General features: G+C 33.7%; 1 protein-coding gene across 2 annotated transcripts in view; it reads left to right on the top strand.

The window, feature by feature from the left end:
* Slf1 (SMC5/6 complex localization factor 1) overlaps positions 1–25349 on the top strand; it is a 67009-nt gene that overhangs the window by 25683 nt on the left and 15977 nt on the right. The window contains exons 5-15 of one of the 2 annotated variants that reach the window (XM_087180722.1): positions 169–335; positions 2473–2612; positions 3357–3500; positions 4302–4445; positions 5525–5647; positions 6911–6964; positions 7946–8104; positions 8880–9043; positions 11918–12049; positions 12361–12526; positions 21671–21818. In XM_087180722.1, the coding sequence (XP_087036848.1) occupies positions 169–335; positions 2473–2612; positions 3357–3500; positions 4302–4445; positions 5525–5647; positions 6911–6964; positions 7946–8104; positions 8880–9043; positions 11918–12049; positions 12361–12526; positions 21671–21818 (1541 nt within the window). The remainder of the gene's footprint in view (positions 1–168; positions 336–2472; positions 2613–3356; positions 3501–4301; positions 4446–5524; positions 5648–6910; positions 6965–7945; positions 8105–8879; positions 9044–11917; positions 12050–12360; positions 12527–21670; positions 21819–25349) is intronic. The other variant, XM_013071108.3, reaches the window with a different exon arrangement.

Raw genomic sequence — 25349 nt, 5'->3', positions numbered from 1 at the left:
TCTAAGAAATCATGGCAGTAGTTATTCTCTATGATACTTGTTTGGCCAAAGGAATTAATTTCTTTCAGAAAGATTCATTCCTACTTCTAGTAAGTAATTGATATAGTTATCTGGCTGAATGTACTCAGTTTGTCTAATATATTTTCTATTATTTACATTTTTATTTAGAGTTTTGGAGGCTGGAAAGGCAAATGTTATTTTACCAAAAAGTTCACCAACTGGAATAACTCATGTAATTGCTAGTAATGCAAGAATCAATGCTGAAAAAGAAAAAGATAATTTTAAGGCTCCGTTTTACCCAATTCAGTATCTAGGGGATTTTCTTTTAGAGGTAAGTAAAATAAATAGTAGATATTTAAAACTGTTCATTTTATGAGGAACCAATACAGTGAAATACAATCCATCATGCTTTGATATCCTCAGAGTTTGACCCCAGGACCCCTCTTAGATACCAAAATCCACTGATGCTCGGATCTCAGATCTCTTCTGTAAAATGGCATAGTATTTGTATATAACCTACCAATGATTACTTGCATAATTATCTCCTGATAGTTTATAGTACCTAACAGGATGTAAACAGTATGTAAACAGGTGTTGTGCTGTTCTTTAGGGAATAATGACAAGGAGCAAAGGCAGTGCATGCTCTGTAATGACGCTGCCATCATAGGCCCACCTACATTTTCTAACTGGGGTTGGTTGAGTCTACATTTGGAGGCAACAGATATGGAGTGCCGACTGTTTATATTAAAATTATGTTCTAACCTTCAAAAATATATAGCTGGAAGTCCTTACAGTGATACTCAAGGTAAAAGAGAAGCATTAGTATGTCCCAAAACAACCCTGATCTAGGAAAAATCATTTCCTTCAGTATTTCTCATCTTAATAGATGCCATCACCTTTTGTCTACTATAATACTTACAAGTACAAGTTAAGAACTAAGCAGCACTCACATGTGTCTTGCTCTTTACTTGATGTCTCTGGCTTTCTATCTTTTTATGATCCCACTATCCAGGCTCATGATTTTATTCAAATTGTGTGACAAATGCCTTGGGGCTAGATATTGGTATAAGACTTGGAGATAATCACATATGGTCACATATGACCATACATGGTCCAAGATAATAAAATAAGTTAAACATCTGAAACAGAAGCCAAGCTAATTCTCATTGACACAAACTGTACTACCTTCTCATAGATAATAGGACAGGTTGCTAAATAAGCAGGCTTTTAGCCATACTTTGATAAATAGTACTGTAATATATTAAAATATACTACAATGGTCCTTTTTCCCTATATCATATATGTAGACAGACACCTAATGCAATCCCTCATACATAGTTGGTGCTAGAGAAATATTTATAAAATGAGGAATAAAAAATGAATATAATTACTATAATGCTTCCACACTTTATAAGAGTAGCCAATTGGAGAGAACATGGATGGTTTTAAAAAATACATATTAGAGCCGGTGTGGTGGCGCATGCCTGTAGTCCCAGCACTTGGGAGACTGAGGCAGGAGGATTGCAGTTTCAGGACAGCCTGGACTATATAGTGAGTTTAAGGCCAGTCTGAACTACATAGCGAGACTTTGTCTAAAAAAAAAAATAGCCATTTTTACCTAAAATATTTTTCAAATATCATAGTTTATATATTGGGTTATGATTTTTAAATAGTTAACATATAGGATACCAGTATCATACATCTTAATTTACAGGTCCAAGCACAACATCTTTAAAGGGCAGATAATATAGCCCAGTACAGTCTTACCTCATTTTAGCTTTTATCATAATTGGTTCCTAGGAGGACATTGAGTCTCCATTCTTCCTGGAGTGCTGTACTGGAGTGAATCTCTGAATGCCCTTCCAGAAGTACATTCTGGGAACTGTAATAAACTCACCTTTACTTTCAACTCTATCTTACTAAACTTGTAGAACTGTATGTATAGGTACATGTGTATTTTTAAAATAATTTATAGGCAGTTTATGAATTCATCTTTAATTTTTTGGCAAGAGCAGTGTGAGACACAGCTAGATGAAGATAATTGTTGTTTATTGCTATTCTGGTAAAATAAGAGCTATAAATTCAGGTATTGCTTTGTCCATCTCTGTCTCTCTGGCTCTTACTTACAAGTAAGAAGTTTTACCTGGGAAAAAAACTTTAAACAGTCCAAGAAAGTATCTATCTATAACCTAACAGTTTTTACATCTAGACTGTAACTTTAACTTTAGACAAGGAGTAGGTAAAATATTTTGTTTTTGATGATTCATAAAAAAGATTGATTGTTCCTAGACCCGCAAAACGGTAGCTCTTCTTAAGACATAACAGAAATCACGTTATTATCCAGAACCTTTGCTCTAATTGTTTTGCTCTTGAAAGATTTTACAAATGTTTCAAGCCTTTGTTTTTGGAGGGTGTATAAGTATATAATGTTGAAATTTATAGTTAACTGCCTAAACCATTGTATATATATATAAATTCAGAATGGTGAAGAGTCTCAAACCAGTTCTTTTGGAAGTAAACCAGGCAATCAAGAAAAAAACAAAGATTTCAGGAAAGATATGGGATTATTTGAAATGAAAAGTGCCTTAAGAGAGACTATATGTAGAATCCGGGTAGAATTTTATAAGCTAAAATATGTATCTTTTTCTTTGTGTATGTGTATGTGTGCGTGTGCTCATGTGATTACTTGAGAGTCAGTATTTGGTGGCTATAACATGAATCTTGAAATCTAAACACTGGTATTTGAGCTATGTGTTTTTAGTCTGTGACTTGGGCATGTTAGAAAATTTCTCTATGTCCATGTTTAGGAACTCTTGCTGAAAAAAGCTATATGCACATATAGGCAAAGAGTTCCTAGTTTGTAATATGTTTTCAATACATAGTAATTATCACTTCTCTAATGTAACGTTTTCTTTATGAAGCATTTTTCTTACCTATTAGTGCTATGTATATTCATAATTCATCTAAGTTCAAGCATTTAACTGCATATAGGACAGTTTTTAAAAACAAGTAAATTTTGTACAATGGGTAAACAAAATGGTTTGTAATACTCCTTTCTCTAGATTAAGCGTGTAGGTAACTAAGAGTATATGTAAACTTACTGTAAAACAGAAAACTGAAACATCTATGGTCTTCTACTTTGTCTTAGTATATAGCTAAGATGTAATCAGATCTTTGAGATCAAAGATCAGAGATCTTTGAGATCAAAGATCAGAGATCTTTGATTTTTATATTTAAACTCATATATTTGCCCTACAAAATTTACCTTCCTAAGTTTTTCTGTTGTGACTTGCATTGGTTGTGTTGAAGCTGTATTTAATCCACATTTTAACTAAAATCATTCTATAAACATACAGAAAGAAATGCAAAATCATGATGAAGATGTTATTGTTAGTTCTGCTGTGAATGAACGTCACAAAAGAGCAAAATTCAGGGAAACAAGAGATTTGAAATTTCTTAAAATGAGAAATACCTTAGGAAGTCATACATATGGAAATCAGGTAAAACTTTACAAATTAAAAATAATTTATATTTTACAATATGATATAATTCATGACATTTTTTGAAACAGCTGTACAAAAGTGTTTATAAAACATTTGTGTACAGTTTTTTAAAGAAAGTGGAAATGAATACTTATGTGCCCACCAACTAGGTATGAAAATACATTACCATCTTTTTAAGCCCCGGATGTATCATTTATAACTAGCTAGGTGTCCTCCCTTTTGCATAGAAGTATCCTATATTTTAGAATTTGCTTTCATTATATTTTTAACACTTGGGTGAATCCCAAATAACACATTGTTTAGCTTTGGCCATTAATGAACATTTTGTAGTTATGCTTTTTATAGACATGCTGGTATATATTTGTTTCACTGTTAGACTATGTCACAGACGTAGTCTTTCACTATTAATAAGCATTTAGGTTTCTTTTTGTTGGGTTGTGTGGTTGCTTGATTGGTTGATTTTTGAAATTATGAACACTTCTGCTGTGAAACTGTGTGAACATTATCTCATGTGACTCTGTGTTTAGGAACTTCATTAGCTTGGTGTGTATTCCTAGGAACACAGATGCTGCGTCGTAGCAACTGTGCATGTGTAATGCTACAAAGTAATGCCCAACTGTTAGCCCAAATGATTTGTTAATATGTAACTTACTTCAGCAGAAGAATGTTTTCTGTTGTGTAGAACTCTTATTTTTTTAATGTGGTATACTTATGTTATAAGGCATTCTTCTGGGGTTTATATGGATTTTGTAACATATAATTCATATTGATATTTCATTGTGGCCTAAATACATGCAGAAAGAAACAACAAAAAAAAATGAAGATATTCAAAGGAGTTATACTTTGAGGAAAAAACTCAAAAAAGAAATTGATTGCAAGAAAGACTTCGAACATGACAGAATTAAAAGAACCTTAAGAAAACATGTATATTACACAGATCAGGTAAAACTTTGTAAAAGGAAATATAATTTTAATTTTTCTGGCTCTTTAACTCAGATAGATTGTCTGATTTTCATAATTGCTTGCTTTGTTAAGTATTACCTATATGTCTTAGAAAAAAATCTACTTGAGTTTACCTAGTGTATTAGGTCCATGGTGAAAATATTTTTACATTAATACTCTGGTAAATTTGATGAAAAATACCTTAAAAATACATGTACATGTAGTTTGGATAATACATTCTAATGTACATTTTGTTATATATCTTGCTTTTCCTTAAGATGATACAGACCATTTATAATAAGATAACTTGTCTTTTAAATGGATTCTTCTTGGATAAATTATTTAGAGCATAACTTTATTTTACATTCTTAGTCATAGCATGTGTTTATACAGGTTGACCCTAATCCAAAAATCCAACATCTGAAATGCTCCAAAATCTAATACTCTATAGCAGTAATAGCAAACCTTTGAGAACTTTCAGTGTTAACAAACAGCCCATTGTGGCACGTGTGCCATAGGTTTGTCACTCGTGCTGTATAGAGTGTGACATGATATCACAGTGGAAAGTTCCGCACCTGAACTTATTTGATAGGTTTCTATCAAAACACAGGTCATGTACATTAAAACATATTCTATAAAATTATCTTCAGGGATGTATATAAGAGGTATCTAAAACATAAGTGAATTTTTTGTTAGATTTAGATCCTATCTCCAAGATATCTCATTATGTGTGTAAATATTCCAAAATCTAAGTATACTCATTCTGTATATATATAGAGGCAAATAAATTTATTTTATGTGAACATGGTAGCAAAGAAAAACAGAGAGGTTTCAGGAAAGACCTAGAACAAGTTAAAATGAGAAATACAGTAAATTCACTTATGTAAAGAAAACTTTCCAAAATTGAGTTGTTTGCTTTTTAAACTTTATCCTTAATTGTTTAATCTTTGATAAATAATTGTGAAGACCTTTGCTGTGTTTAACATTATATGAATGTGGTCTTGTACTGTCCGTTGTAATACCATTTGTGTTGACACTATCTTTCGTGCATTGTCTAAAGTTCTTTTGCATGTATGCAGAAAGAAATGAACAATTCTGTTTTCACTGATTATGCCAAAGAATCAAAACCCAAGGATATCAGGAAAGATATGGATATCAGTGAAATAAAAAATGTCTTAAGGAAGCACATATATAGAGCGCAGGTAAAACTCAACACACTAAAAAGTCTGAATACTATCATATCTTTCTCTAGTATAATCAGATATAATTTTATACATGTAGACATAGATAATATGATTCATTGATATGCTAAATATGTAAAAATAATTTTCTTCAATAAACTTACAATGTGAACAGTAACATATTTGGATGTTTAGTAAATATGTTGATTTCTCTGCTACACTTCAGTGATGTCAGTAATTGTGTTTAGATACTGCTATAACTTTACTGTACAGTTGGTAGCTGATACTTTATATATCAGTCCAACTGCTTGCACTGTGACTTTAGATCTTTTATGAGTTTAAGAAATATTATGGTTCAGTAGATTATCCAGCTCTTTCTTATTGTTGAGGTGGGAGCATTTCTCTTTCCAGCTTTATACATTGAAAGTAGAATCCAGAGATTTATCATTTGTATTTATTCTGTTAGCAGAAAGTTTGAGCATATTTTACACCTGTATTTGCCATTTATATATTTCTTCCTCTGCCAATTTCCTATTCATATTCTTTTCCCATTTTTCCATTGGGTTGTTTATTTTATATCTGTCCCTAGAACTTTTTAGAACCAAAATATTATCTTTATTATATTTTGTACAGAATTTTTTCCATGATAATCTTTTAAAAATGTATAATTATGGGTATTTTTAAACAACAGAGAAAGATTTTATATGTGTTTATGTGGAAAGCCTGACAGACTTCTTTTTTCATATGGACCCGTAGATAAAAATGTTCTTCTTGAGGCCGGGGATTTAGCTCAGTGGTTTCACCGCCTGCTGTGCAAGTGCAAGGACCCGAGTTCAATCCCCGGTACCAAAAAAAAAATGTTCTTCCCATTTCTATTTTTAATTATTGAAATGCTAAGGATAATAGACCTCTTCAAAGTGAAAACCTTGTAAGGTATTTTGGGGGTGAGGGAAGACAAGTCTCACTGTGTAACAGTCCAGGCTGGCCTTGAACTTGTGTTAATCCTCCTGCTTCAGTCTCCCAAGTCCTAGGATTACAGGTGTGTGCCAGCATACCTAGCTTAGGTTATTTTTAATCTAGAGGGAGAAAAATAGAGAAATCTTCATACTCCTGAGAGTGCTATTATGATGATAGTTAGTAACTTGAGCAAGCATGAGTATCAGATTAATTATAGGTATCAGTGTGTTCCCGAACCTGTTCTGAATGTGTTCTGTGCTTTGTAATCTGAAATGTATTTTTCAACCTAAAATGCTCAATTTTAATTATATGGTTGCTGTTTTTTAGGCTGTCAGATACAACTGCATTAGAATAGAGAAACAACCAGTATACAATGCAGAGGTAAGGGGCTTGGAGTAAGGTGATGGGAGGGGGGAAGTTTGTCTTTTGTTACTTTTATTTTGATGTAAAGCAGTGTGTTACCTGTAAAACAAAGCTTCCTGTCAAATTTCAAATGTAGTTTTTCTAATTTGAAATGAAAAAGGAAAATACTGATCTATCCAAGCTCAAAAACATTTTTTTATGCAGTTGCAAAAAGTTATCTTTAGATTAAAAGTTGACTTTGTACTCATGACAGATGAAATACATATTTCATAATTTTGATAATGACTACCTTCGAATTAAATTTTATTCTTTTTGTGTGTGTGAGGCAGGGTCTCTCTTTATTGTTCAGCCTGTCCTTGAACTCATGGCTCAACCAGTTCTCTTGCCTCAGCCCCTCAAGTACAGGATGTACAGGATGCTTCTCCACATTCAGCATCACATTACATTTTTAACATATTTCCAAAGTATATTATTTTCTTTGTATCGGTATTCATTCCTTAAAATTGGTCCCATTAGTCTGGCTCAGACTATTTTTGACTCTCAACTAATTCAAAGTAGTTCCTTGTATCGTTAAAATTATTTTGACCAAAAAGGGACTGTATCTTGTGAAACAATTAGAGTTATATTAATCCATGTCCTTAGAATGATCTTATTCTTTAAAAATGGTCATTTCTACAGAGATGGTGCTTGATATCTTAGTGTCTTAAGTTTGCATCTAAAAAAATATGTAACTATAGCTGTGAAGTCTCCTCTTAACCAAACTCTGTATTCCTTTTGAAGGTTTTCTTTTGTGGATAGTATATCCCCTTTTCAAGCCAACAGAAAATAAATATAACAATTTATATTTTTGCCTTGCTTCTAGTTATACAACGTAGTCATACATATCATCCTATTTGAACCACAAAACTTTGTCAAGGAGTAAGGGTCAGAATTGTCTTCAAGATTTGATCACCAAATTTCACCTTTTCTCCTTTGAGTCAGAGAATCTTTTTTCCTTAGGTTAAAAATGCAGAATTTCCCAGAGGCATATTAAATTTAATTGAAAGCCTCATAGAAGGACAGTTTTTTAAAGAAGCAATGGAAGAGCTTTCCTCCCTGCAAGCACACTATATCCCTCCTGTATGCCTGCTTCATGCTCTTCTAGACAACGTTCTACAGGTGAGAGCAATGTTAAGGTCAGACACTTTTTTTAAAGAGTGCCAAAATGTGAATATTTTCTCTTTTTTTATGTTTATAGTTTATTTTCTCTTTTCCCCTTTTATTTTATTAGGAAACGCAGGATCCATTTGGTACCACTTCTTTTTTTAACTATACCTTGGTACTACTCTGAGCATTTCCAAGATAATTTCTTTTGGAAAAAAAAAAAAAGTTACCAAATTTTTCCCATGGCAGTAACATGTCTAACATAAAAATCAGATTACAGTGATATAGAATGCCACTGGGTTATTTACTCCTTTAGTACATTATAATAATTATTTTCGTTGATAATATACAGAGATAATGAACATACTTGCTAGTAAAACATTAGGAGCATCTATTAAAAGATAGCTTTGTAATTGTGTTCTTCATCAAGTGGTGATTTGAAAACATACCAGGCATAAGCTGTGTCAGACTAATGATGATAAATGTTGCATGAAAAGTTCTTACTCTGCCTTCCTTTTTGTATTGACATTTGGAACTGTAATCATAAAAAGAAACACAAACATTTCATATAAGTTAGTCCTAATAGCTAATATTACTTAATGTGTAGATATATATTTACAGTGTGCCTCTCTGTTTCACTATTTTATTAACTAATTATGATGCTGATATCTGATCTCCTTTGTCCAAGTTTATATATTTGGCAAAAAAGTTAGGTCAGAGTTACTCTAGTTGTAGACTGAATTAGCTGATGATACTACTTTTGTTTTATTTGTTTATTTCCAAATAATAGGATAACATAGATACATTTTCTGGTCGATACTTTGATATATTGTCAGCTCTTCTTCGTCTACATCCTCCTTGGAAGTCCCCAGCCATGTCAAGATATTACTTAGAGTTGTTTCAGTGTCCAAATTGTACAAAAGGAGCTTGGTCTCTAGTAGAAGCACTTATCAGGTAAGGAGTTTCACATGTGAGGATGCTAAATTTTGTCTTGTGTTTGTTAAACTGTTTCTGTTTTGTTTGAGATGGTCACCCAGGCTGGTCTCAAACTTGTGAGCTTAAATGATCCTCCTGCCCTCAGCCCTTTGAGTACTGGGGACTACAAGTGTGCACCAACACACTTGGCCCACTTGTGTATTTTTTTAGATCCTAATGAAAGAAGTATATTTCTTATTTTAGAAAAATTGTGTGTGTGGTATATTTGTGTGTTATATTTATTGCAAAACTTTTAAAAAGGACAAGTCTACATTTGTCATACTTGTCAATCTCTTTCTTAAAAGAAGTTCAATGAGTATAAGAAGTAGACTCATTAGCCAAAGTTTAATTTTTAAACAAAGTTTAAAATTTGCATATTTTTTAAACATAAAAAATTCCAAATATACATATCATCAATTTTTAGGTCACTAAAAATATAAATATTTTTAACTATACACTATTTCTATTTCAGAGTTTTGGCTATAAATTTTTCAGCTGTAAATTTGAATTCTGAAACAGGGCTTAGTGTTTCCTAAAAAGGTCACCTTTTTCAAGCATCTGCACAGGATGTCATCTGCCTAGACCTTCCTTTGTCTTCCAGATGTTACTGTCTCCAAAAATCCTTCCTATTCTCCTTATTCTCTCCTATTATCCTAATTAGCAGAACTAATTATTTTCCCATTTCTACCCTGACACCTCCATGTATTTGATAACCTTCGTTTGCCTGGTAAGATCATTGTTTTTATCCAAGTGTTCAGTTTTTGTTGGTGGTGGTGGTGGTTTTTTACTTTTTGTTCTTGGGGGGTTTTTTGAGACACAGTCTCAATATGTAGTTCAAACTGGCCTTGAACTATGTAGCCCAGCCTGGTCTCGAACTCATGGCAATTGTCTTGCCTCAGCCTCCTGAATGCTGGGACTACAGGCATGCACCAGTGTTCAGTTTTAAGAGGTCCAGAGTAATGAGACAGAGAGGGGCCCTGATAGGGAGGCAAAGGTTAGACCTTGGGTTAGCTCTTTGAGATTATAAAGATTCATCTACCAGCTTCGTTAGCATATGTTTGCAGTGAGCTAATCAGTTACCTAGCATGAATTTATTCCTTCCACAAATGTTTATTGAGTACATAAGGGGAATCAAATACCACTTTAGGGTTAAAAACATAAACAAAATTACAGTTTCTGTACTTTAAAGGTGATTGAGATGTGAACAGAGTGCCAGCACAGCAGTACTAGTCCAGCTTTAGATATAGGATGGGAGAAATATACACACACACACACACACACGTTTCTCCAGATCTTCTCCTTCCTTCACTGCCACTGCCTTTATTTCAAAGCCCCTATTGCTCCTCATATAAACTATTACACTAGCTGTTTTCTTAAAAGCAGATACTTAGTCTTACATATCTGTGTTTGCAGTATCTCATATAGAACATAATAAATGCTTAGTAAGGATTTGGATGACTTAACTGGCACTACAGGAGATGGGATTTGGACAGCTTTCTGTTACTAAGCAGAAATATCCAGGTTTTGTTTCAGAAGTACTGTGTTTGTTGGGGCCTGGCAAGGGGAGAATACCAAAAGAAGTGAGTCCAAATGAGCTGAGTGATATTAGTCTCTATACTACTGTGTATATTTGAAATATTCCATAATACCTTGCTTATCTATCTCTGGTGATAGTCAGAAAGCCTGAATAACTCTGGGGAGGAAGATGTTATGGAGCCAATTCAAGTCTTAAGTAAATTGTTACATTTAATAGCTAGTAAAGACGGTCCTGAGAATGTGGCATTCAAAATCAAACACAGATCCATTATTGGTGTAATTGATAAGAAAGTTGGGAGATAGTAATAAACATTGTCTCTTCAATTCTTTCTATAAGTCTTAGAGTTCATTAGTATTAAGTTTTCTTTTAAAATATGCTATACAACTGTGTTACCCAGCCTGGTAGCCACTAAATAATTAAAATGTAGGTCCTCAGGTACAAAAGCCACATTTCAAATGTCTACCAAAATGTACTTGTCATCAGAGAAAGTTCTGTTGGACAGGTTTATGGTAGAAGGTAGAAAATAAAATACCAGATTTTTAAAACTCTAAAATTGGGGCCCATTTACTAAATAATGAAAAAGAAAACCATGGGTAAGAATGAGAAGGATGTTAGCAGGTATTATAGACTTAGGCCACAACTAGTCATTTGAAACAAAAGGGCTTAACATTTCTAAGTCTCTTTTTTTTTAAAATTATATATATTTTTATTTATATATTTATTGGTGCATTTTAGGTATAGAATACATTTACATTTATCATTGGGTGTTTGTACCTGAACATGATGTGTCTTAGTTCTTATTTTTTCCCCATTACCTGTGCACCCTTTACCCCCACCACCCTTCCCTATTTACATAGACTTTGTTTCCATTTTTTTTTTTCTTTCTCATAATTTTTCCTTTCCTTTCTTCTCTCTCCCCTTCCCCTCCCGCCACCCCTCCACCTTTGGACCTTTTCCTATTTCAAATTATCAATTATTCATTTTAATCATTTTCATCCTTATTTACACTTTCAGTTTCTCACACTAGAGATACTATTTGGTATTTCTAAGTCTTTTTCTTATCAGTGTAGTAAAGGATACAAAAGGAGAGTGCTAATTGTTAAATATCATTGGAAAATAGAAATTAGATCTATATTATTAACAATGATGTTATCTAATATTCAACATGGTTTAATTTTTAAAGGAAGAAAATATTTTATTGTTTTATATTTTGTTGAAAAGCTCATTAAAATTACTACAATATTCTTAAAGAATTTTTGTTTACAAATCAATGATTTTTCTTGTATGTTACAGTTTATTGGTTTCATGTTTTTCAGATCGTGTCTTTTTAATGAAAATTTTTGTCATGAAATTTCACAAAACATTACTGACTCTAAGGTGCTGCACCTTACACTGCTCAAATTTTTCTTCAATTTGGTTGAAAGTGAAGTACAGCATCTTAGTCAAAAGTAAGTTTTAATTGCAAGAAACACACTTTCATATGTTTCTGTTGCTTGTATGCACCATTTTTATAATCATTCGTGTACATATTTCTAAAAAGTAGTAAGATTTGCTTATCCTTTAAACTTACATAGATTACTGTGTGTGCATTATTGATTTTTTTTTAACTAAGGCCAATGCTTATATTGCCTTTTTTATAATCTTTATTTTGATCTCTGTATATTCAAAAATTGCTGGGTGTTTTCACAGAAGATATGTAAAATAACTGGCACGATCAAATTGGGCATAAAGATTTACTATTTGTTCATATTTTCATTAGGTTGTATGACTGTTCAGAGTCTCATGGTGTGAAAATAACGGGAAAGGCAGTTCTTCATGAAATCTTTTGGTCAGGAAATGAAACTTCTGGGCTTTTGACCAAGCCAGTAAATATGCTTTTGGAATGGACTATATATTCTTACAAGGAAAAATGCAAATCTGATGATGTAAGTAGGATTAATTTACAAATGAATGTCTTTAAAAATTACAGTCATCATTATCTGTAGGTTCCAAATCCATGAATTTAACCAAACGTAGATCAAAAATTGTTGGAAAAAGTTGCATTGGTACTGAACATGTGCAGACTTCTTTTTTTGTCAGTAGTCCCTAAAGACAGTATAACTATTTACACAGTGTTTAGATTGTATTAGGTGTTACAAGTAATCTAGAGAGGAGGGGTGTAATTTATATTATATATAATTATATATTATGATGTACAGTAATGCTATTGCTTTGTACGTTGATTTTGTGTCCTGCTGCTTTGCTGAATTTATCAGATCCAAAAGTTTTCTGATGGTTTGTTTTTTTTTTTTTGCTCTTCTATGTAAAGAATCACATTATATCTATGCAAAATTCTTACTTTCGTACTCGAATCTCTTTTCTTTCCTTCTCTTGCCTGATTGCTGTGGCTAAAGTTTAAAGCATTATGTTGTACAGAGTGGTCAGGGTGGACGGACACCCTTGTCTTGTTCTTGTTTTTCCTATACAATATGATATTGGCTGTGTGTTCATCATACATGGCTTTTAGCAGTTTGAGGTAAGGTCTTTATGTAGCTATTTTCATCAGAGTTTTTATAATGAAAATAATTGGGATTTGACTTTTCCTGCATCAATTGAGGTAGTCATATGATTTTTATCCTTGATTCTCTGTATGTGGTGTATTACATTTATTGATGTAATAAATCTGTGGACCCATCCTTGCATCCCTGGGATAAAACCAACTTGCACATGGTGAATGGTCTTTTTAATATGGTGTTGAATTTTGTTTGCAAGGATATCATTGAGGATATTTGCATCTATGTTCATCAAGAATATTTGTAGTTTTCTTTTTTTGTTGAATCCTTATCTTGATTTGGCATCAGAGTAATGCTAGTTCATAGAATGAATTTAGAAGCATTTCTTTCCTTTAAATTACATGAAAAAGTTTGAAGAGCATTGATATTAGTCTGGTAAAATTCAGCAGTAAATTCATCGGGTCCTGGGGTTTTTTTGGCTGGTAGACTTTTTATTACTTTATCAATTTCATTGCTTATTAATGTTCTGTTTCAGTTTTTTGTATCTTCCTAGTTCAATTTTGGTAGGTCATATGTTAGGATTAATCCATTTATTCTAGAATTTCCCAATTTATTGGAATATGTATTTTCAAAATAATTTCTGATAATCTTGGATTCCAATGTTGTGTTTTTCACTTCTAATTTTACTAAAGTAGGCCTTCTCTCTGTTTTGGTGATTTTGATTACGGGCTTATCAATCTTGATTATCTTTGATTTATCAATCCTTTTTATTGTTTCTTTAATCTCAGTTTCATTAATTTCCACTCATCTTTATTGTTTCTTTTCTTCTACTGGTTTTGGGTTTTGTTTTGCTAGAAACTTAAGATATATCATTGAGTTATTTATTTGAGATTGCTTCTGTGTGCCCTACAGATTCTCATATGTTGTATTTCCATTATGATTTCATTATCCAAATTTTTAAATTTCTTTCCTGATTTCTTCCTTGACCATCATTATTCAGTCTTCCATGTATTTGTGTAGTATCTGTGGTTTTTGTTGTTGATTTCTAGTTTAATTCCATTGTGATGGGATGTATGGGTTTATTTCAGTTATTTTGTACTGCTTGAGACTTGCTTTTATCTTTCAACATGGCCTGCTTTGGCAACTGTTCCATAAACTGCTGAAAAGAATGTGTATCCTGTTGCTGGATGAAACACTGTAAATATCTATTAATCCATTTGATCTGTAGTGCAGTGTAACTAATATTCTTTGTTGATTTGTTTTTTTCTGCTTGATCTGTTGTGAGAGTGGGGTATTGAACTCCCTACTGTGATTGTATTGGCATCTGTCTGTCCTTTGTATCTTATAGTGTTTGTTTTATGAATTTTGGTTTCCAGTGTTTGGTGCATATATATTTATAATTGTTTTCTCTTGATGAATTATACCTTTTACCAAAGTGACCTCCTTTGTTTCTTCTGACCAGCTTTGAGGTCAGCTTTGCTGAATGTCACTGTAGCTAGCCCTGTCCACTTACTTTTGACCTTTAGTTGCCTAGAGTTATCATTTTCTATCCTTTCATTTTCAGTCTGTCTATGTCTGCAAAAGAGGTGTATCTCTTGCAGGCAACATATAGGTGGATGTTAATGTTTTGATCTAGTCTTCCAGTCTGTATCTTTTTATTGGAGAGTTAAGACCTTTTATATTATTATTGAGAGTTATGTACTAATTCCTGTCAATTTGGGTTTTTTTCCAATTTTTTGTTCATTTGTGTTTCTCATTTGTTTTGTCTCCCAAGGAGGTTTATTCTTTTTTTAGTTTTGGTTAGTACATAATGTTTGCATTCCATGTGTGGAGTTGGTACGTGTACCTAACACATTTCTATTCCCACTTTCATCTACTTTTCTTCTTCATCCCTCCATCTCCTGTTCCCTTTCCCATTTGAGAAATATCTATCGCCCTACTTCCTATTATCTATTTTTATTTTGCTCTTTGTTTATAATTTGAGGTCCTCATGTAAGAGAAATCATGTGATTATGTAAGCGCCTGTGTCTGATTTATTTCACTTAACATTATGATCTCAAGATTCTTCCAGTTTCCTACAAACGACTCAAGGTCAGGTTTATTCTTTCTCTTGGCCTTGTGGTTGTTGCTCTTATCATCTCTGTTTCTTGCCATGTGCAGTGGCACACACCTGCAATCTCAGCACTCAGGAGGCTGAGGCAGGAGGGGCATTGCCAGTGGGAGGCTATCCTGGGCTTCACAGTGAGTTCAGAGTCAGCCTGAACTACATAATGAGACTTTGTCTCAAAAAACAAAACATTCATTTAAATATTTCCTGATTTGCTTACTTGGTAGTCTTGCTTTCTTTAGTTTAACCCCATCAAAGAAGTTCTTGCCTGCTGCGGGGGTTTTTTGGGGGGATGACCTTTATTATGTTAAGTTATAACCCTTTAACTACTTTGTTCAAGGCTTTTGTCATGAAAAGATATTGAATATTTTTCTTATTTCAATTATTTTATTAGTATATTATGGTGATACATAGATTTAAATACATTCATCATGAGGGAACTGGTACATATACATGTGATGATACTGAATTTTATTGAAGGCTTTTATTGCCAGTTGAAATGATAGTGTGATTTTTATCTTTAATTCTATTTATATGAGGTATTTTGTTTATTGATTTGCATGTGATGATTCATCCTTGTATCCCTGGAATGAAACTACCTTGATCATGGTGTATGATCTTTTTAGTGTGTTGTTGAATTCTCTTTGCAAGTATTTTATTAAGGATTTTTGTGTCTAAGTTTCTCAAGGATATTTGTCTGTAGTTTTGTGTGTCTGTGTGTGTGTGTGTGTTCAATCTGGTTTTGATATAAGGGTGATTTGGCCTCCTAGGATGTTTGGAATTTTTCCTTCCCTTTCTATTTCATGGAATAGTTTGAGGAACATTGGTGTTAGTTCTTCCTTAAAGGTCTGGTAAACTTCAGCAGTGAATCTATCTGATTGGCTCTGGGCTTTTCTTTTCTTCTTTTTTTTTTTACAGACATATATTTTATTCTCATTAGAATCATTGCTTGCCCAATAAAGATACATAATTTTAAAAATGAAAATATTTCATGATCCAATCTTAAAAGCTTTATTAGATTTTTTTGTTACCACTTCAATGTCAGTACTTGATCTGTTTAGGTATTTTACATCCTCTTGGTTCAGTTTTGGTAGGTTACATGCATTTGTATTTGTTCTAGTTCTAGAGTTTTTTACTTTCTGCTATGACTTGTTTTTAGTTTCTAATACCAATGTTTTCTTTGTTTTTGAAAGTGGCCGTAACAGTTATTTTATACTCTATATCTGATTATTTCTGTATCTGAAGTTTTGGTAGATCTATTTCTATTGCTGTTCCTGATATTTCCTTCTCTTGTGTTTATTTTCTCTTGCATCTTTTATTTTCTCTAGTGAGCCAGATAGCATTTGCTATGTGCTATAAATTGCATTGGAAAATTATTTGTGGAAACAGTTTGTAGCAGTGACCTAAGAGTTCTATTCTAGATAGAATTTCTGTTTACTTCTGCCAGCTGTGTACATTACCAGTCAAGGACTACCATAATCCAGTTACTATGTCTGAGATGTCCTAAATAGTCCAAGGGAACCAGAAGGCTACAGATAATGTAGTTTTGCTTTTGATTCACACTTACTCTTAGGGTAAAGCCTTTCAGGCTTTTGGCTAATTGGGAATTAGTTGCCAGTGTTGGCAAACCTTTACAACTTTCAGTGATACGAACAGCCCACTATGGCACACATACAATAATAGGTTTACCACCACTGCTTAAGTTATGACTTTAAAAACAAACAAGGGGCTGGGGATTTAGCTCAGTGGTTCAGTAGCCTGCCTCACAAGCGCAAGGACCCCAGTTCGATCCCCAGTACCAAAAAAAAAAACCCTTTTTTTCTAGCTCCACAAATCACAGAAGTGTATCTCACTCTTTGGTTTCTTTCTTTCTTTCTTTTTTTTTTTTTTTCCTGTACCGGGAATCAAACTCAGGACTTTGAGCTTGCCAGGCAGGCGCAACACCACTGAGCTAAATCCCCAGCCTTGGTTTATTTATTTTTAATTCATGTATGTTTTCAGTATATCTCAGCTCTCTTGCTTGAATAGGAAAATATCCTCAGGGTAGAGTCCTCTAGCTTTGTCTGCCTTGCTTGGCTTTTACCTTCTCATAGGCTTTGGCCTAGCAATTGCTTATAACTTGTCTCTTGCCAGGCCTGGTGACACATGCCTGTATTCCAGCACTCGGGAGGCTGAGGCAGGAGGATCACTGAGTTTGAGGCCAGCCTGGCTATACAACATGACCCTGTCTCAAACAAACAAACAAAAAACAATAACTTGTCTCTTCCTCGTGACATATTTTATATATTTTGTCCAACATTTTTGGTTTTCTAAAAATTTCCAGATCCCCAGCCTTCCATTAACAGAGCCATATATCACTGTTAGTTTTTTAAAATTGTGGTTAAGAAATGTCAGAGGCCTGCTAAAGAAAGAAAAATTATTTTAAGGATGCTATTTTTTTTCTTTTTTTTTTTTATTTTGGTAGATTACCATTTAAAAGAGAATGCTAGAGAACCTAGGTATAGGTAGACTGCTTTGTGATTAATCCTATTATGTGACTATAACCAGGTGAGTAGGCACTTTCTTATACATATATCTGATTTTAAAAGAAAAATGATGGTGCAAATGTAAAGAAGTAGAAAATATCAGCTGAACTTGAACTATCTATCTCATTGCCACTTGAGTGTAGTACTTCTCAGCTAAACCTTTATAAATTACCATCTGCTTATTTACTTTTTATACAATAGAATCACTTAGGGTAGAAAATATTTCTTCATTATAGAGCATTTCTTTGTTCAATATGATTTCATAAATGAAGTTGCTCATTTATACCTGAAAACAATGATAAAACTGACGTTTTCACTTTGCTAAATCATCAGAGGACAACCACAAAAACAGTAATGTAAATAGTAACACACTTATACATATTTAACTTGAAGATTTTTGTTCAAATTTATAAGTTAAGAGCAACATATTTGAGAAGCAATCTGCAATAAATTGTAGCATCAGGTGTAATATGAAAACTGGTTTTAAATTCTGCAAATTAATATTTTATTTAACATTTGAATTGCTTAAATTCACATAAAATGCTTTTTTTGTATTTTCTTTCTGTTAGAATTCATTCTTATACTTAATTAAATCTTTTTGGCAGTTTCCAGTTTAAAGAATTCCATGCATGTTCACAGACATCATTTTCCGTACTGTAAAGCATTTGTTTCTTGATTTGCTGAGTTGAAGCATTCAATTTAAGTCATTAGCTAAACAGAAGTCCTCAGTTTATGCTAATACTGTTTTGTCATAATGTCAATCAGCAAGTATTACAGAGTGACACAGTGGCAGTGGATTTCATTGTCATTAATCTGAGAAAGCTTTGGGCTTTCCCTGGCAGAGAGCAGAGGTGGGCTGTGTCGAGGTTACAGAGGAGGTGCAGACTTTATTTAGCAAGCTGTGCTGGTTAGTCCCACTCTCCTTTGAGGTGTCCTTAAGTGTTATTTAAGCATAACCTACAATTATAGGTAGAAACAGAAGCCAGTTTGTATTTGAAGATAAGAACATGGTGACTGGAGAGTTTAAGTAACTTATTCAAGGTGTCACAGCTTAAGAGCCAGGGCTTGATTGGAGGCCAAGTCTCTACAGTAGCACCGCCTCCTGTTTCAGATGCCAGTGTTTAAGACGAGAAGAGGCACAGCGCATGCATTGTGTGTCTTTCCAACAGGGTAGTTTGTCACATACTGCATGCAGTGGGATTTTATGGAAATCTCTAACCTGGGAGTCAGAGGACTAGATGCTAGTTTGTTCTATTTTGTAGAGTACTCAATTTTGGGAAGAGCTCCAATTTGATAAACTGGAGATTACTTTTACTGGCAGATGATGGCAAACTGTGTTTACAGGGTATATGGTAGTAGAGTTTAACACGTTAGAATAGAGCTCTCAGGTAAATAGATATCATATATGCAAATCATTTCTGTCTTTATTTCTTTGCTAATTCTTAAGTTATTCATGTTCTTTCAGCTTTAGCAAACATTTCAGTATTCCAATAAAGTCATTTTTCGTTGATGGTTTATTTGTGCTTTTCTTGTAATCTACTGCTGAAGTATATGTATCTACCATACTGGAAATAGTAGCATCTTTTACACAGTGTATACATGTATTGCATATAAGGCATAGTACCTTGGCCCTCTGGTCATGGTGAGTATCATAGTTAGGAATATAGTATAAAAGGATCCAAAAATCCGATTTCAAAGTATTTTTTACATAGGAATTTAGTATTATGTATATTTAATAATGTGCATGTTTGGCTAATGATACACAAATGTGAATAACTTTGGTGGGATCTTTATTACCATGGTAAAGATGTAGTTCTGCCAGGCATGGTGGTGTATGCCTGTAATCCCTGTACTTAGGGAGTGTTTAAACAGACTCTCAGCAAGGTGGAAGGGAGATGTGCTGTCGCCCACCCACAGATTCTGACCTGGTAGCATCAAGCGCTTTGCTGTGGCTCCAGAGCAAAAGAGGGCTTTGCTTCTTAACATGATATCCATGACGTTTAAAATCCCCTCGGCACTGAGCTTCAGAATCTCTCCCTGAGACTGTAATACCAAGCCCTTCTGGAACACAGTGTGCTGCCTCGAGTGTACTAGGACACCAGAGGACCTGCACAGTTACTACTGAACCTGAGGTTTTCTTGAGGAAACACTATTTGGCAGGCCTGATGTATGTGTTGCTCGACTATTTGCCTGTGTTTGCACAACAAACTGGAAATAGAGAACTTCCCATTGAAATCATTCCTGTCATTGCTCCTTAAGGAATGACGTCATAATAAAATACTGTATGGACCACCTATAAGAAACTGGTTTGCTAAGAGCAGGAGAAACAAACCTGGAATTTCTCTGTCAATCCCGTGGTGTCATACTATAGTGTGATGGTAGAAGAGAACAGTTGTAATCTACATGGATACCATTGAAACCTTTCCATATACCCTCTGCCCAACTGTTGATTATTTTTATGTGTGCAGCACACTTAGCAAGTTCTAAGAATATAGGAATTTCAACTAGTTGTAATTTTATTTTGAAAAAGCGTTCATGTTTACAATTAAATGTTTATTTTTTATATGTCATAATTTATACTGAATTTTATGACTTAGAAGAAAAAATATTTTTAAAACAGAGTAAAACACACTAGAAGTACGGTTTTTGTACCTTGCTATATTTTATAGAAATGTAATATTTATTGTAAAAGTGATACATAAAATAATATTCATACTTTAAAAACTGATCTGAACGACTAGAGAAGAAGGGGATTTCCAAGGGAGGAGGAAGGCCTGGGGGATTACGGGGCATGAAGTGATCCAAGTGTCTTATATAATATATGAACATATCCCATTGAGACCTTTTGTCCTGTATAACTAATATGACATGAAAAATAAGTTGCCTTAGGGCTTGCCCTACACACACGTGCGCGCACACACACACACACACACACACACACACTGATCTCTGTACATCTCCCAAGTTATGTAGAATGGGTAAAATATAATTTGATAATTAAAAATTTGAGTCAGTCTATTTCTTTGTACAAATTTTCTAATGCTTTTATTCATTGTGTTTTTCAAATCATTTTTTGGAAAATGTTTTTTAGAGAAATGTAAAGGAAATTTGGTACTTGTTGAATGAATGGTTAAGGTAGCAAATTTCCACTCTCATAGTCAGCATGTTCCTTTTCAGAGAAATCCACAGAAGCTAGGTATTTCCTCATTGTTTTAATGGAATTATCACTTAATTAAACCACTTGACAGCATTGGATAAAATTATTTTACCAGTGCATTGTAAGCTATTCATATATGTCCCTAGAAGTTTTGTTTTATTAACTACTTTGTCATACTCGAGTTGAACATCCCTAATCCAAAATACTGCAAAATCCCAAATGTTCTGTTTTCTAACATGATGCCACAGTAGATTTCACACCTGATCACATGATGGCTCAAACTGTAGGTGCACTAACAATATTGTATAAAACTACCATCAGGCCATGTGTATAAGATAAATGTGAAACAAATGAATTCTGTGTTTGAACTTGGGTCCTATCCCTAATATATCTACTTTATGTAGTATATGTATCTGTACATATACATCCATGGATTTATCTGCTTCCCAAGTCTGAAATCCAAAACACTTCTGGTCCCAGTCCTTTCAGATAAGGAATACTCAAAATGAACGTGTGTCAAATATATGTGTATGTGTGTGTATATACAATATACACACACATGTATATGTAGAGAATGAGTACATGTATATGTATATAGAGAGGGATGGGGTAGATAGAGGAAAGAGTTAAAAGAGAGAGTTGCTAGGATTCTAAAGAATATCTTTTAGCATTAGCATACCCTGTGTTTTTAAATAGCCAAGTTTGGTCTCTCGACACAGTTTAAAAATTAAACACAGAATTTCTGTGTTCTAATGTATTTTAGTAATATTTTTCCATCTTAATGTTAGGTCTTCAAACATGAACTAACTTACTTATTGACTGGAATTCTTGGAGCAACAGTAGATTATTGGATCTTCCTTGGTCTTAAGATGGGTAGAAATGTGATGCGACACTTGTCTGATGACTTCGGAAGTTATATTTCCCTTGCATGTGATGGTAAGTATGTCTTACATTTTTCTTAGACCCATTCTAGAAATGAGTTTTGAGTTTCCTTAAAACAGTCTGTAATCTTTAACCTATGTTCATAAAAATCTTTCCTTAAAATAATTATAGATATATACATACAAACATACACACATGGACAGTATGAAAAGGAAGATAAAAATTACCAATAATGTGCTCACCACTATTAACTTTAATGTGTTTCTAGTGTTCTCTACCACTAGAGAACATGAAGCATTTTCATATAGTTGAGCTTATACTATATATATACAATTTTGTATTCTTATTTTCCTGAACTCATTACAGGAGCCTACCTCCCATATATATTATTTATTAACCAAAAATATTATTTTGATGATTCTGTAAAAATTGAATAGTAGTACAGAATATACTACCTGGAAATAAATTATTATATAGTTATATATAATAATATTTCTTTAATCTTAAAACTAAAAATTATAATTAATGCATCCTATACAGTAGACAAATTTAAAATCAGTTTATTCCCATTTCACTGAAGACATAGATTTGCTTTTTTATGTATGGTTTTTAGAGGCATAAATGTTAAAAACTATTTTCAGTACCTGTAACTCCTCTTATTCCAGTTGAGTAGGAAGCATTGCTCTCTGATCTTATCTGTGATGTATGAACAGTTCCTAGGTCTTTTCTCTGAACATTTAAAAAATAAAATAAGTATTAAAAATAAAATTCACTGAATCAGAATACTTATTATTAAGACCCTCAGATTAATTTGCTTTATATCACTGATTCTAACATTCCCCTCTGTACCTATTGTTGTATAATTTTCTTAATATAAAAAAGTGTTACTTTTATTTTTTTCTAAATAAGTCTGGTGCTCTAACATGTGCATGGACAAAGCAAACAGAAGTAATTTATATGCATAACTGTCTCTTCTTCCTCTTCCTATTTTCTACTTCAATTTTCTAAAATTTTCTAACTTAAATGGGAGGATTATTAAGCAAAATGATTTCAGAACTCATTTTTATAGCATTCAGCCTAATGAAAAATTCTGCCCCACTCTTGTTTCTACAGAATGAGGGAGACTTCCTAAAACCTTACATATATTTCCTGTTCAGGAAGAATCTCGGCTTCCTGCCTCCTTCCTTCCCTTGTCCTTTTGTTTGTTTGTTTGTTTCTGTAACTGTAAATTCTTAAAAGGAACATGTTTTAAACGAGTTGAGCTTTTTGTGGCCTTCTGTATAGAAGATGATTTTTACACACATAATGTCAGTATTTTAGACTACCAAATAGTATTCAGTGTTCCTGCGCATGGGTATCAGCACATCTTGGATAAATAAAGAAAAATTCTTGAATCTGCTGTCAGTCACATGAATACTGTGAAGAAAGACTTCAGAATAGGAATCCAAGTTATAACTGGGTTTAGGATTTATTTGATGGTGCCCTCTGCAAAGAGAGGTCTCTTTTTATACTACCAAAGTTGGGAGATTTTTATCTAAAGCATTTTATCTCCCCTTTTTTTTTTCTCATTCATTGAGCTGAGGAGGTGATTGCTGTTGCTTTTGTGGACTAGCTGTCTTTTGTTGAGTGACTTTTTAACATTTCCTAGCTCAAATTCAATCTTCCTTTAGAACCTTTATCATTTCTCTCCCACCATTACTACCAGGTAGTTGGGTGTCTTGTCTTTCTTTTCTTTTCTTCTGTCTTTCTTTCTTTCTTTCTTTCTTTCTTTCTTTCTTTCTTTCTTTCTTTCTTATTTATCCTCTTTAGAAACTCCCGAATTCTGGCATTATTTGGTAGAATGAGAACTAAATATTTGGCTAGCAGAATTCCTTGTTTTCATTCTATAATGAAATCTCATTGAGTTTGGGGACCCGGTACAGGATTAGGTGATCGTTTGTTTCCAGTGTGTGGTAATTGCCTTTAAGGAAAGATAATTTACTTTCTAGATTAGCCAAGTGCATGAAATAATGAGCCTTATCAACAAGAGTTCTTTGTACTGTGCCTCAGCTTTAGTGCTTCCTCTACTCATATTCTGAAGTTCCCTTTACTCTAAAACAAGACATTGTTGCCCAGTGATCCAGTGTTATTGATAGTTTTCACCTGACGAGTTTTGTCTTTTGCTTTGCTTTTAGTAGCGTTGGGGATTGAACCCAGTTTGAGACAGGATAGCCGTCATACCGACATCATGTTCTTTTATTTCCAAACACTGGACAGAAAGAGGTTCTTTAAAGCCGTACTGTCTGAAATGTATTTTTAATGCCTAATTGATATCCTGTCTTGGCTTAAACTATTGGTTAGCAACCTTTTTAAATGTACAGTACTCAGGTAGGTAGTGGTCCTGACTCTGAAGACCCTGTGATCTCTTTCCCAGCTACTCTGCAGTTGTGGTAAGAAAGAAAGAAGCCATACATGGTGCATAAACAAACGAACATGGCTGGGATCACATAAAACTTTGTCCATACAGGCAGCAATCCTTGGCAACTAATTTCTTCTGCTCTTTCAGTAGGAAAGAAAACACGTCATCAAAATTTATTATATTTTTTTACAGAGTGAGTATTTTAATAAAACTCTGTCTAAGATTATAACATTAGCTTTCCCTGATACCTTTTCTAAACTTTTATTCAATTTTGCTTTTTTATCTCTTTTAATCTCTTTCTGTGCTTCAACCTCTTCCATCGGTATAAATTTTTATATTTTTATTAATCATCTCAGTAAAAATGTTTCTATTCCTATCATTTATTCAACAGATTTATGTTGGCATCCTACCAGTCAGCTTAGACAGTTCATATATATAGTGAAGATAGAACACGAAACCTGGTCCTTGCTGCTTTGGAGCTTTTAGTGGGAGAGGCAGACAGTAATCAGGTTACTATATCACTGTGCATCTTGGAAACATAAGTGCTCTGAATAAGAGCACTGGGTGCCAAGATTGGAAGCTTGCTTGATAGTGAGTGGTCACGGCATGGGGATAAACACAAGTTTGTCAGAGTCAAAGGACAGTGTCCAGGCACAAGGCAGCACTGACTAAAGCTCTGAGGAAGGCAGGAGCCGGGTCTGTGTGGGCCTTCCAAGTCCAAGGCTGACCGTAAACATCGGTGGGCGGAGTGGACAGTGGAAGGCCCAGAACTGGAGAAGGCGGTTTGTATGGAACTTGTGAGCCATGTTGAGGAATTAGAAGCGATTTCAACGAGGGACTGGCATGATCTGGTTAGTTTTCTAAGATTGTTCTGGTGTGCCTTTCTATAATGACTTATTGTTATCTGTCACTCATTCATTCATCTGTCAAATACTACATATTTTTTCCATGCAAGTTAGTGACCTATATTCTGTGAGGGCTAGAAAAGTGACCCTGCCCTTGAAAGTCTTACAGTTCTTGTGCTTATCTCTTATTTATCGTTACCTGATAATATACAGATCATTTTTGGTATGTATTTCCTTATTCTGTAAATCTACCAAATAGGCCTCTTCTGAGTTGAATGATTCCATTTGTAAGTTCCAGTGTGAGATCATCTCCTTCAAACTCCACAGTACATGCTATTGCTG

The sequence above is a fragment of the Heterocephalus glaber genome, unplaced genomic scaffold, assembly GCF_053883595.1.
Source record: "Heterocephalus glaber isolate CG9 unplaced genomic scaffold, H.glaber_assembly_v1.0 deba00001465, whole genome shotgun sequence".
NCBI classification, from domain to species: Eukaryota; Metazoa; Chordata; class Mammalia; order Rodentia; family Bathyergidae; genus Heterocephalus; species Heterocephalus glaber.
This window is presented reverse-complemented; position numbering and strand designations above follow the sequence as displayed.